We start from the raw sequence: 14,968 nt of genomic DNA on the forward strand, positions 1-14,968 counted from the left end.
GGTGGTCCCAACACTACTGGTCTATCAGCTTATGTGGGGCCTCTGGCCTCAGATTTATCTATAGGAATATGTCTCACAAACACAAATACTCTTTTACCTTTTTTATATGTCCCATCAACTCCTTTGCCCATCTTGTCCTTACTACTGACATCTCCCTCCATGTAGGGAAAGACTCGGGCCTGATGGGTCCATAAGTAATCATTAGAACCAAAAAATAAAACAGGAAATTCACCCACATCATGTCTCATCTTATCAATATTGGAAGGAATAGCTCGAGGATGACAAATTTCAGCTGGCCACCACCTGTGAGTGATAAAAAGGAAAAAACACTCAGATACATACATGTGGACTTTGGAAAGGAGTTTAGAGAGTGAGGGTAGGAACACTTCTAATTGAATATTAATTAAAAATAAATCAAACAATAATTAAAAATACATCTAATGAAAATCTTGTTAAGAAATAAATCAATTAAAACAATATTTCTATTCAATTCTTTCTTACCTATATCGGCCAACTTTTACCCAGACGACCTCTCGGTAGTGTGGTTTTTTGCCTGCCTTACAGTCATTGCAATACCAGTTGCCCTCAGGGATATCTATATTCAGACATTCTCGATGAAATGCAGCAGGGCAAGAGTCACAGCACAAAAGACTGCCCCCTGAAGGAATAGAGGAACTCATGAGTCAAAATTACAAAGCATCACAGTTTGGTCAATAGGGATCTTTTAATAAGTGCCTTCTTTCTTGGGATGGGAGCCTCAAGTTATACTGAAGTAATGACCAGAAAAATATAACCAGTATTTAGCTTATACTACACATCCCCATTCCTGGAATGATTATTTCACAGAACCATAAATTTAGAGCTAGAAGCAGCAATTGAATCCAATCCTTCTCACCTTGAAAATAGGGACACGGAGGCACAAAAAGCATAAGTGATTTGCCCAGGTTCACATAGCTAAATAGATGTTCAAGGCAGGATTTGAACTCAGGTCTTCCTAATGGCACATACCAAACCGTATTCACTATACCACCTAGTTTCTGCAAATGTCCCACACAATTTTCAGAGACCATTTTCCCCATTAAAATTCTGTAGCATTTGGTTTTCTTTTTCAAGATAAAATTTAAGCTATCTTGCTTATCTATGTTTCCTTCTGTTCTCTTCTAACTTTTTTTTTAACCCTAACACCTCTATCCCTTTAATTGGCTAGGGAGAGAAGAAAGGAGAACACTTCCCTGCCTCCCATCTTGTAATGAATATGCATAGTCAAGAAAAACACATTTCCACACTGAACATGTCCAAAAAGGCACAACTTCATTAATGGTATGTTGGGATAATGGATGGATTTTATATTGCTCAGAGTTTTAAAGTCTTTAAAAATTATTTTTTTTTTTTTAGTATTTTTGCTGTTATTGTACAAATCATTCTTTGGGTTCTACTCTTTTAACTATCAGTTCACAAAAGTTTTCACAGAATTCTCTAAAACCATTTATGGTGTATAACTATATACTATTATATTTATATCACTAGTACCCAAACTGATGGGTTCAATTCCACTACAAAAAGAGTGGCTATATTGGATACATATCCTTTTATGGTTAATATATATATCCCTTTCTTCTGACTTTCATATCCTTGGGATATGAGCCTACCAGTGATATTCCTGTTGGCACAAAATAAATGCTTAAACAAATGATTATTTTTTTCTTTCCTTCACAGATCAAAGGGTATACTGAAAGTTTAGTGGCTTTTGAGGCAGAGTTACAAATTGCTTCCCAGGCTGGCTAGACCAATCCACAGCTTCACCAATAATGTATTAATATGCTTGCTTTCCCATAGCCAATCGAACATTTGTCATTTACCTTTTTTTGCCAATGATTGCTATAATACAGAAACTGAATCACTCTAATTTACATTAATCTAATTATTAGTGATATGGAACATTTTTAAAAACAAGACTAATCTCTTCCTTTGAAGAATTACCATATCATATTCTTTAGCCACTAATCAAGTGAAGAGTGGTTCTTAGTCTTAAAACAACCTGCATAGATTACTGATTAATACTAGAAATGATATCTTTATTAGAGAAACTTCCTTCAAAGATTTTTTTCTTTAAACTCCATTTAAAATCTCACAAAGCACTGCTTTAACCCAGGCTATACTCGCCCCCCCCCCATCTTCAAATGACTTAGCAGTATTTTTTAGAAAAATTTACTCATGTATACGTGTTATTTTCCTATCAGGAGAATACTGACTTCATGAGGAAATGGAAAAAGTTTCATTTATTTTTTTGTATCTCATATGCCTTGCACAGTGCTTGGCACATAGCAGGTAATTAAAATATATGTGCTGGATTGAATTAAATAACTAGTATTTGAAAATCAACATTTAGACCCCAGGTTGGCCACTGAGCCATGTAACTTTAAGCAAATAACTTTGCTTTATAAAAAAATTTAAAATTCTTACCTTCTGTCTTAGAAATGATACTAAGTAGCTATTCCAAGGCAAAAGAGTGGTATGGGCTAGGCAATGAGGGGGTTAAATGACTTGTCCAGAGACCTATAGCTAGGAAGTGTCTGATACTAGATTTGAAGGCAGGATCTCCAACTCTAGATCTGGATCCATTGAGCTACCTAGCTGCCCCATAACATCACTCTTGTGAGGCTAAGATTCTTTTTCTGTAAAAGGATACACAGCATTTAGACTAGAGGGCCTCTAAAGTCTTTTATTCTGTAAAGCTATATACTTTCATAGAGGGTACTACATAAATTAGCAACTGAATCCATGCAGTTGTATTGTTTGCCAAGTGTATGTTCTTTTATGCAATAAGCACTTATGACCTTCTGTCTTCTATTCAGGTGCCACTTTTTAAGTTTCTAGCACTGCACTTTAGAAATCAAAGTCATTTAAGAAACTATTGAATGGATTTCAAGCTAAGCACAATGTAACCTGAGGAATTTATTATACAGGGTAGTTTCTGAGAATTTAAGATGTTCATGAGTAAGAGTCATTTTTAAGAGAAGGGAGATATGGGACAAGATGGGATTTGAAGTCCAGTGTTCTTTCTACTACCCCATGCCGCCTCACAGATGCAGCCTGAACAAAGACACAAAATGAGAATGTGACCCTTGGCTGGACTCAGAGGAATTCATTTGGAGATATGTCTAAAGAGATCAAGAAAAAAAATTAATGGACACATGATTTTTAGGTGAATGGAGAGGAGGTAGAGAAGGAGCTAGATCAATTTTTACATTTTCAGCCTAGCGGTCCAGGTGGATGGAAAAAATAAGAAAATAGAGTGCAATATCTCTATTCAGGGGTAGAGCAAAAGATAAGGAGTCATAATTAATGAGCTATGGGATATAATTTCTAAAGTCTGTTCCAGTTCTAGAGGAAACAATTTCAGATATTCACTTTGCATTTTGTCATTTACAGTCTCATTATATCACTGGTAAGGGCTCTTCCCTATGGATATGAAGAAGTGTGCAAAGGATTAAACACACAAAGGTGAACACTATTCTTTCTTCCTTTGTTCTCCTATTATCTCTTAGGAGCTGAGGACTCCCTTATTAATTTATTCTATTTTATTGTCATGTGTTACTTTTAATTCCTCAAAAGAAAAAAAAAAGATAAGGGGGAAGAACATTTTTTTATGCTTGCCTAAGAGGCTCAACTAGAAGCAGAGGCAGCCTGAGATTCAATACACCACAATTTGCTGTTTGATAGGAACTACCCAAAATTCATTCGTTTATGTCACCAAAGGTGGTAATTTCCCAATTGATCAAAAGCTTCAAAAATATGAGAGGCTTAGGTGAGGGAATAAGATAACATGATCATCTTTTTTTTTTTTTTTAAACCCTTACCTTCAGTCTTAGAATCAATACTATGTATTGGTTTTATGGCAGAAGAATGGTATGGGTTAGGCAATGGGGATTAAGTGACATAGCTAGGAAGTGTCTGAGGCCACATTTAAACCTAGGACCTTCCATCTCTAGGCTTCTCAATCCACTGAGTCACCCAGCTGTACCCCTGGTAATTTTTAATAAATATGCCACTTACACCTTAAAGACCATATGCAAATGAAAAAGGAAAGGAATTTGGTAGATCATTTAGTCCATTCCTTCATGTTATAAAAGTGAGGAAATGGAGATTCTGAGGTGGCTGTGACTGACAATATATAACTACTTCGTAGTAGAACTGGAGTAAAATCAAAGTGTTTTAAATCTCTTGTCCAGTGATTATTTTTCATATGCCATATTAAATCATTGAGTAGTTATTAAATAAAAATAGTTACAAAACTCTCTCACTAGTATCAATCAGAAATCTTTCCACTCTGTATAACTACTGAAAAGGCTGCTAGCCTCATTCATTACTATTGAGCAATTCAACTCAATTCAACAAAGACACATATATATTTACTATGTATTCAGAAGTACTTTGGTAAGAAGTGGGAAGTACTTTGGTAAGAAAGAGGCATTGACCCATAGGATTTAAGAAGTAGGAGGTTTTTCTGAAAATAACCTATGCACCCCATTTATTTTATACAGAAAACTAAGTCATATGGAAGGGACCTAATTTGTGCACTGTGAAACAAGTTAACTAGGATTCAAATTCAGGCTAACTACAAAAACTTCACTATTCTACTACATCTTGGTTTGGGAGCACATACTAAATGGAATTCCTGTTCTCCTTAGTCTTGATTATAGTTATATTCTTTCAATAAGACAACATAAAGAACTATGACTGGAGAACAACATAATTCTCTAGGAAAAAAAGAATTCTTTAATAATGCTATACTTTTGGTTTGGAATATTCAGGAGAAAAAAGTTGGGCCCACTGAAGAAATCACTGATAAAGACAGCATGGTAAAAACAATGGAATTTAGGGACAGTGAATTTGGATTTGAATCTTAGATCTGATCTTAAAATGTATAAATACAGAAACTCATTTAATATCTCTGGGCCTCAGTGAAGTTCTGAGTTAGAGAATTCTGGTTATGTTTCTTCTTATCTCTCTAAGCAATGGTTGTCTAATATGTAAAGTGAGGGGGAAGGATGAAATGTCCAGTTCCAGGATCTATGGCACTATTTGAAATAAGATTAGATTTATTATACTGTCTCTAAGAGATCAGGGCTAGGAACAGTGAGTGAAGGTTTTAAAAACAGATATAGAGTTGATATAAGGAAAAACTGACCAATATTCAAAATTATACTTAATTTTAAAAAATTAATAAAAAAAAATACCTCACTTCGAGGTCTTCAAACAAATGCTGAAATGCCAACCTATCAGATGTGTTTGCAGAGGTGCCATCTAACCCTTAAGTTCTGTGATTCAGTAATATCAGCCCTCTTCTGTAGAGTAATGGATGCTAAGGTTCCTTCTAGCTTTAATATTCTGTAGTTCTCTGATATTTAAAGGAAAGGAGAGATCTGCAGAAGATGCTTCATGAAGAAGAAGCTTGTAAAATAACAGGCCTATTTGTATCCTGCGAGATCAAATGAATGAAAGCAATGATTCTCACAACTTTGTTAATAAAAATACACTATGACTAGTAAAGAAATAAACCATTGCAGCAGAACAGGAAATACATTATAGACATTAGGTTTCAAAACCTACATGTTCTAAGTCAAAGAAGAATAACTGGGTTTAAGAGCTACATAATTATTATCACTGGTTCAGTCATTCTGCAGTCACAGCCTCCCCTCTTTAGAAATTGTCTGTGAACCACAACAAAGATGACACAAAAAAACCACACAGGCATAAAACTTCTATCAGGCAGCCCAAATATATGTGGTTATAGTGTCAGCACAGAAGGACAAAGATTTAAACCAAAGGACAGAAAAGGAAAAAGAAATCACACATGAAATGAACTATTTCCTACAGATAAATATTCATCAAACAAAACAGAGTATAGGAATTGGCTAAGGAAAGCATCTTCTTTTACTCAAGTATGAAGGAAAGAAGAGCTAAGAGTAAAAGCAGAGTGTTAAGTCTGGTGACTAGTCTACTTAAACTGAGAGGTTTGTATTTTAATAGTTATTCACTTTATTTTCAATTTGCTATTATCACTAAAAATAAAACTATTAATATTTTGGATGTGTTTTTATATCTTTGACCTCCTTGTAGTTTTAGTAAAGGATTTATGGCAAAAAGAATCTCAACAATTTTAGTTACTCTTTTTGCATAATTACAAACTGATATCCAGAAAAGTCTAATTCATAGTTCTATAAAAGGTGTATTAATAGAACTGTTTATCCCACAGCTGCTTGAACACCGAGTGTTCCCATTTTGGGGATTTGGGGGTTATTGTTGCCAATTTGGAGGATGTTGGGAAACTCGAAAGCCATTTTAATTTTTCATTTCTATTATTAGTGACTAGGAAACTGTTTTTGCCATTTCCTTTGTAATTTTTTTGAAAATTGTTACTTTCCCTTGCCAATGTTTCTACAGGAGAGGGAGAGGCTCTTGGTCTTATATACTGATGTCTCTTCCCTAAATATGTGATACAAGTTTTTTTTTTAATTTTTAAAAATTTTTAAACCCATAACTTTCTGTGTATTGGCTCCTTGGTGGAAGAGTGGTAAGGGTGGGCAATAGAGGTCAAGTGACTTGCCCAGGGTCACACAGCTGGGAAGTATCTGAGGCTGGATTTGAACCTAGGACTTCCCATCTCTAGGCCTGGCTCTCAATCCACTGAGCTACCCAGCTGCCCTTGTGATACAGGTTTTAAAGATGTAAAGTACATTTGAGGCCAATGCCTTCTTTTAAGGACCAGGAATTGATGCAAATTGATAGTTGCAAAGTGACTTGCCCCTGGCAAGATTGAAGTGGTAAAGCCAGGATTAAAGTCTAGGTTTATCAGCTACATTTTATTACCTATTGCAGCATTTTGCTTGATATTTCATCTAGATTCTATTTGTTAAAAGCCTTTGACTTTATGTAGTTAAGTTTCCTTCCTGATCATATTAAAAAAATTTTATTTGAAGGGGGAAAAAAGGGAAGATAAACCTTTTTACAAATGGTTGTACCCTCTTGGACCTGGCTGAAAGAAATATTTATTGGTTGATTATGTATGACAACAGGTGCTAACCTAAACCTAATTTCTGCTAAATGCTTTATTATGGACAAATAGGGCCTACTTCCCAATAAATGATTACCAAAGAATTGGTTGTAAGGCAACTATTTTCCATTGTATATGGTTGAATTGTGGAATATCTGAATAAGTTGTAAAATATTACATTGCTTAATATGAAACATTTAAAGAAACTTAAGACTCATGGGAATTTACATAGGAACTAAGGTTGAATGAAATAAACAGAATTAAAATATAGACAAACTGCAAAAATGTTTATTAAAAAATACTGAAAAGAATTTGAAAAACTATTAACAGTCTTATAAATACATCTCCCTCTTCTTGGCAGAAAGGCAAAGAAGAGCCTCATAGATAATATCACATACAGTCACTGCATTGGGTGTTTTGGCTGAAACTGTTTTTATTTGTTACAAAGAACTTTCCTGCCTTGTAACAAGGTACCTTCCCCTGTAACAAAGAAAAACAATTGAGCAAAAACAACCAGTGCAGTGACTGTATGAAGCAATAAATACAACACTGGAAAAAGGTGATTTTTCTGGAAACGCTGATTTAAAACAAAAAGGAACAAAATGAAATTTACAAAAAAGAAAGAAAAGAAAATAGATGCCCCAAAGTTTTTATTTCTTTTAACCCCTGCATATATTAGGAATAGTTAATATACAGAAATGAAAACTCTATTTATTGTTATATTGTATAAAATGTGAAGATTGTTGTTGGTACCTAGGCTACTCAAAGTTCAGAGGATCATGTAATTTTAACTTTTAACAGAATGATTATATTGATCAACTACTGATTCCAGAGAATACATAAAACATTTTGCCTAACTTTTCCTAACAAAAGGTGATGGATTCAGGATAAAGGCTAGGTCATATATTTTGGGGGCATGTCTAACAAGTATTTTTGGCTTTATAATAAATAAAATACAGGAATTTTGTTTTTAATTTCTTTTTTCAATCAGGAGAGGAAAGAAAATGAACTCTAGTCAATTTTTAAAATAAAATAAAATTTAAAAAAGAACCAGAAGGGCATATTCTAAACCTCCTCATTTTAGACAAGAGGAAAACAAATCTAGAAGATAGAACTAAGGCTGGATTTCCAGTACTGTATTCTTTCCAATAGAGCACTGTTAGAGATATAGTTAGTTCCAGAAAACCCCTAAAAGTTGTGAAAGCCCTGAGCCATCATTTGTTTTTTGAAAAGAAAAGCCACACAGAAGCCTTCCAACATCTATACTGTCTATTCCTCAAATATTCTCATGGCTCAGTTCTCTCAGGTTGTTCCTTCCCATGATTTACTGCTGCTCTCCACCAGGCACAAAGTCATGCCCTTGATCTTGTCATCAACCATAAATGTCCCACCTCTACGTTCAAGAATTCTGCAACTCTTATCTTTTCATAATTGATTGGTTTTCCACCTCTCCTTTCTGCCTTTCCTTATAAAACTCTCCTCTTCAGTCACACTGAAACTTCCAACCCCTCAATTTTCTTCCGGGCCATCTCCTCTGAACTCTCCTCCTTTCCCCACTTTGAACTCTTAATAAATGAGTTCAACTCTACACTAATCTCCTTGCTTAAAATCCTAGCCCAGTGATGGCAAACCTATGGCATGGGTGCCAAAAGTGGAGCTGCTCCCCTCCTCCTCCTCTCTACTATGCCTGATGACTTCACATCCCCTACCCCTCTGCCCAGCAGCCAATGGAAGCACACAGGGACAGCTCAGAGGCAGCAGAGCTAGAGCTGGAGGGGAGCAGAGGGTCATTCCCTTTCCCCTCTTTACACTCCCTAAGGACATTCCTCATTTCACCTGTCCCTCTCCCCTCCCCCAGCAGCCCAATGGGATCGCTTCCTCCCTCCCCTTTGTGGGGGTGGCAGAGCATACTGGACATTCATTTGTGGTGAGGAACATGACACTCGGTCTCTGGTCTGGGGGGTGGAGGCCTAGTACTCGTGTCTCTAAAAGGTTCGCCATTACTACCCTAGTCTCTTTACCATATCACCAGTTAGGTCACATGCCAAGCCTTAGCCTTGGATCACTCAGACCATCAGTTGCCTCCACTCTTACACATGTGAGACTGAACTAAGGTGAAAAAAATTATCTAACAGTTTTAGGAAGATCCACTACAAAATAAGGTTATTCAACCTCAACTGGGACCTCACTACTGTTAAACAATCCTACCTAATCTACCCACTGCTCTCCACAATGGCTATTCTATATCTTTTCACCCTTTCTAAATCCCCTCTTTCACAGTCTTGACTGAGAACCTTACTCACATGATGAAATACTTATTCCACACAAAGTTCATCCTTTTGTGTTCTAAAGGGATCCCATTCCATCCCATAACCTCCAAGATTGTCACAGACAAATTCTTTAGGAATATATAATAAAGCACAACAGCAGAAAACATAAGTCTGAGCATATCTCACCCCCTTTTTCTAAAAATTCCAGTGGCTCCCTATAACTTCTATAATTGCATCTGTTTGGCAATCGAAGCACTAAAAAATCTGGTTCTCTGTATGGTCTTCTAATACCTAAATATTTCCCTTTCCCCCTTACCATGTATTCTGAGATCTTATGATACTAACCTCCTTCTTATTTCTTAAACACTTCCAACCTCTGGGGCATTTTAACCAGTTGTATCTGATGGCTAAAACATTCTCCTACTTATCAGATATGTCCACTGGCTTTCCTGGCTTCCTTAAAGTCCAAGATATAATCTCACCTTTTATGAGGAAATATTTCACTAATTATTCCTTAATGCCAGCATCTTTGCTCTATTGACTCATTTCCAGTTTACCTCGTTCCTATCTTATTTGTATATAGTTGTTTGCGTGTTGTCTCCTCTGTTAACACTTAAAATTTTAAGTGATGTACACAAACGAATGAGTATTAAAAATTTACCTGTTGAACCAGTAACACCTGTCTATTCTGAGTAAGGAAATGCAATCAAACACAATTTCCATTATTCATCTATTGAGATATGCAAAGCTATATTTAAATACTGCTTGTAATCAGTACTGATATTAAACTTTGCCTTCCACAAAATATAAGAGAGACAATCTGGCCAAATTCCTGAAGAGAACACTTTAACTTTTCTAAACTTTATGAAGGATACTTGAGGTTCTTGAGAGTAAACTGGGCATATAAACCAGCAGCTTCAATGCAGCCATAAAGATGTATTATAAACATCATCTCTTTTTTTGAGCATTAACATCTCATTTTTAAAATATCTTAAAACAAACAGGCTGTATTTCCTGAATTCATTACTTCCTATAATTATATCACTTTAAAGCTACCTCAATTAGTGAGAATCTGACATCATTTTGCATACTTGAATGTAGAATTTCTAGAATAACATTTTTCTCTCTTTTTAAACCCTGTCCTTCTGTCTTAGAATCAATACTAAGTATCAGTTCAAAGGCAGAATTGTAGTATGGACTAGGCAATTGGTGTTAAGTGACTTGCCCAGAGTCACATAGCTAGGAAATGTCTGAGGTCACATTTGAACACAGGACATCAGATTTCTGATTCTGCCCCTACAGTAACATTTTTTTAAAAATTACCTTCCATCTTAGAATCAATACTGTGTATTAGATCCAAAGCAGACGAGCAGTAAGGGCTAGGTAATGGGGGTTAAGTGATTTTCCCAGGGTCACACAGCTAGGAAGTGTCTGAGGTCAAATTTGAATCCAGGACCCCCTATCTCTAGGCCTGGTTCCCAATCCACTGAACTACCCAGCTGCCCCACCCTTGGTAACATTTTTAAAGAAAATAACATGAGCCATTTCCACAGGATTCTTTTTCTCATGATCCATTAACAGAACTCCTATGCAAAGCTCAAAGAAGGAGAAAGACAGAGAAGAGTCCTTCCATAACATGAACAAAATTCATGTTTTGGAAGTAGCCAGTAGTCTGGCTGTAGAGTATTAACCTGGGAAAGAGATTTTACAAAAGTAAAAACTCTGAAGAAAAAAAAAAAAGAAAACAGAAATAAATAGTGAAGGAAAAGTCTATCCTTGAAAATTTTAAATTTTCCTGAAGTATTTTTTCAAGTAAATATTGATTAAATTCTAGGACCCAAATAGTCATGTAGGCAATCTTAACCACAAACTACAGAAGTGAATTTTATTCTTCTTCCCATGTCACTGAACTGTGAAACTCAGTATGAAGCTCTAAACCATTTTTATGCAATGCCAGCAAACAGCAGGGTCCCAGCTGGGGCTTCTTTGTTTCTAGGGTAGCAGCTTCAATACGGCTATTCAGGAGCTATTGTTGTGTTGGTTATGAGAACAGATGAACAGGGGGTTGCTAAGACTCTACTTTTCTAAATCCAGTATATAGCACTGGGAAATATGTTAGCCTAAACGTACTTTGCTCTTAAAGGTTTTTGTGGACTTAGGCTAAATAAACTGAAGCATATGCCTGAGGTTCAAAATCAAAGTCCTACAGTAGCACGCTTTCCCTTCCCACTTGCACTCAATTGTTTTTTTTTTTTAACCTTCTGAAAACTAAAAAAATCATTTAAATTTTGGGGCTGGCACCTATTAGTCATACTTACATGTGGAATAAAAATATAATCAGCACCATTATCAAGCCTTACCTTCTGAGCATACAAAACACCAGCTAACATTAACATGTTCATGATTCCTGCAACCCCTCCGAGGGGCAAAATGATTAGGACAGATGATGCTATTGGATGCAAGAACCTTTGAACCTGCAGCCAGACAGAAGTCATTCGCATGATAAGCCACAGGACACCGGACACAACGCATTAGGCGACCTAGCAGTACGAGAACATAAAAGTAAAACACATGAAGACATTTGATCAAATATACAAATGAATTGATTTCTTACCCAAAAAGTCAATTTGGTAAGAGAAAAGAATTGTAGAACAAAGAGACCAGTATTAGAAAATGGTTCTGCAACATTTCTGAACAATATATTTAGAAATCATCATTCCACAGGATCACTTAATATTTAATATCCCTTGGTATAGCTGGTCCTACCTCAGCAGATAAAGTATATGTGAATGTACTAGGATCACTCATGCAACAATTTCAACTAAGGGAGAGCCTTTGTAATCAGCATAACCTTTGCATAACTTTGGTAAGTGGGTAGGTTGTTTGCTGAAGCCTTCATATCTATATTATTCAAGTTTGATACAGCTGGCAATATAATAATACCAAGCACAGTATATAATGCTATCATACTACATGTAAGAAAAATGACTTAGGCAACAATTAATTATTTATAGATCTAGGGGGCAGCCAGGTAGCTCAGCAGATTGAGAGCCAGGTGTAGAGATGGGAGATCCCATATTCAAATCTGGTCTCAGACTTCCTAGCTGACTGACCCTGAGCAAGTCAAGTAACCCCCATTGCCTAGCCCATACCACCCTTCTGCCTTAGAAACAATACACAGTAGTGATTCTAAAACGTAAAGTAAGGGCTTAAAAATAATAATTTAAAAAGGTATAGATATAAACCACAAAACCAAAAATTATTCAGAATATATTCTCAGCAATTACATGGTATATTTAGAATATACTTTCTGGACAATCTCATGGTGTTCTGGGCTGGTAACAGATTCATATAACATGTTAAGACACAGCCAACACAAGGTAGGAATGTAGAATCTTCCTGTTTAGGCAACAATTTCCAACTTCCCCTTTCTTCTATATCAGGTATGTAAATATTCATTTAAATGATGGAAAAAATATAAAATATCAAAGATCAGTCTTCAGACTTGTTATTTTTTTTTTTTAAAACAGACACATTATTATTAGATATAATGATTTTATGTTAACAAAGCAATGAATTGATCTGCCACTTAAGTTTTTTACTTAAATTATGTCTTTCTTTTTCTCCCTCAAAAAAATCTATACTGTCTCTACTTACAAAATTATAGCATGGGTATAAACAATCCAAATACCTAAAGGTGGATTTGGCAATGAAAAAGATACATTCTAGATTATTCACTGTTTAATTAAGGGATACATTTATGTCTACAGAAATGGATAGTCTGAATTTTCTTTCATCCTTATTCTAGTGAATAAAAGTGACACAGGCTTAATGTACCTTTTGATGCAGAAAGACTGGCTGGATTAGCAGCATGACAGGTTATACACATGTGAAGAGAGCACCGAAAACCCTTGTTCTGTAGGACAGTTGGTGGATATTTCTGTATACAGGCCTCATGGTAAAACTTTCCACAAAGAGGTAGCAAACACCTTTTGACATCTTCCCCACTGGTTTTACACACAAAGCAGGTGTGAATTCCTAGGAAAAAATAGTTTAAAAGAAAAACATAGGTGGGTAGTAAAGCAGAACAAATAAAAGATGGTTAACAAAAGTCAGTAATGAGAAGATAGAAGCTATCTATATGATTATTTATAGCTTTATAACAGCAAAACAATTAGAAAAAAAGTAAAAATGTTCAATAATTGGAGAATACCTAAATAGATTCTGGTATATTCAGTAATAGAATACCTTAAGATTGTATGAAATGGCAGCCAGGCACTGACATTCATATAGTGCATAAAGCTTTAAAAAATGTTTTCCCTCACAACAAGGCTGTGATGGAGTTAGCAAAAGTTGATGAAGAATGTTAAAAATGTGGAACATACAAGCCAGAAAGATATATATGATGTGATACAGAATTAAGAATGCAGATCTACAACAATTTCTGGTAAAACTAAAGATATTTAATATTTAAAAACAGCAACATAATCTACCTCTTCACCCCCCCCCAAATCCCACAAAAATAAGAGGACATGGAAACCCAAATAATTTGTTATAATGAATACATAAACATCTAATTTATAATACATACACATAAAATATACTATTTATGTATAAATTCTAAATATCTAATTTGATATAGTATCTTTTGATCCTTAAAACAGCTCTTGAGACATACTAGATATATTATTATCCTCCAGTACAGTTGATGAAAATAAAACTTAGAAGTGACAGTCATACATGTAGGGGAAGTGGAAGATTTTACCATAGGTCTTTTTTGGACTTAGAAAAAAGTTCTATCCTCTATACTACATTGGCTTTCACCTAGAAGTTATGGTTTTATATTTGATTATTTAAATATTTGTATTTGTTTGTGGTCACTAAGGTTAAAATGAAAACCAACTTAAAAGCAAATAAATAAAATAATGGCTGTAATAATATAAAGACTACAGAACTAGTCTTCAAAACTTCACTTGGTATATTCTAGGCCCATAGTACCTTATACTACAATTACAACTCACTTTTGATTTTATGAAGTTATGAAAGAAAATTCTAATTTGACCTACAAATACCCACATCATTTTAAAAAGAGTGAACAAAATTAAGTTCTATGTCTTTTCTAAATTTTATACTTTTCCATGGGCCTGTATAGGCTGTTACACATATGGAGTGCTTAATAATTGTTTGCTAAATTTAATAACTATCTGAAGAAAAAAGTTCTGAAAAAGATACATTAAGGATAGGCTTGACTATGGACACCTTTGTGATGAAGGTATATTACCATGAGACTATAAAGACTGGATTATATAGCAATATCAAACTTTATGTAGCATCAGCTAATAGTTGGTAAAAAAAATATCTTTACAATGAAAAAATAAAAATAAAGAGCTTCAGCTAGAAGACAAATTGTTACCAGACTTTATTGTCAATAACCTAGACTCTTATTACTTTGCAATTCCATTGATATTATATTAATCTGGACATGAATTCCATCCTGACTCCACTAAAATGAACCAGGCATATACACTGAAAAAAAGCTAGGAAATACAAACCAACTTTAGGTATTATCTAAGGAAAATTTTGACAAAAAGTATGGTTGTAATTAGAATAATACGGTAGTATACATTTATCTAATAAGATA

At 35.0% G+C, this 14,968-nt stretch overlaps 1 protein-coding gene across 2 annotated transcripts in view; it reads right to left on the reverse strand.

Moving 5' to 3' along the window:
• NSD1 (nuclear receptor binding SET domain protein 1) overlaps positions 1–14,968 on the reverse strand; it is a 162,724-nt gene that overhangs the window by 19,452 nt on the left and 128,304 nt on the right. For both annotated transcript variants that reach the window (XM_044664418.1, XM_044664419.1), the window contains exons 13-16: positions 13,165–13,365; positions 11,688–11,867; positions 502–658; positions 98–303 (exon numbers count right to left, since the gene is read on the reverse strand). In XM_044664418.1, the coding sequence (XP_044520353.1) occupies positions 98–303; positions 502–658; positions 11,688–11,867; positions 13,165–13,365 (744 nt within the window). The remainder of the gene's footprint in view (positions 1–97; positions 304–501; positions 659–11,687; positions 11,868–13,164; positions 13,366–14,968) is intronic.

Source organism: Gracilinanus agilis, chromosome 2 (assembly GCF_016433145.1).
Source record: "Gracilinanus agilis isolate LMUSP501 chromosome 2, AgileGrace, whole genome shotgun sequence".
NCBI classification, from domain to species: domain Eukaryota; kingdom Metazoa; phylum Chordata; class Mammalia; order Didelphimorphia; family Didelphidae; genus Gracilinanus; species Gracilinanus agilis.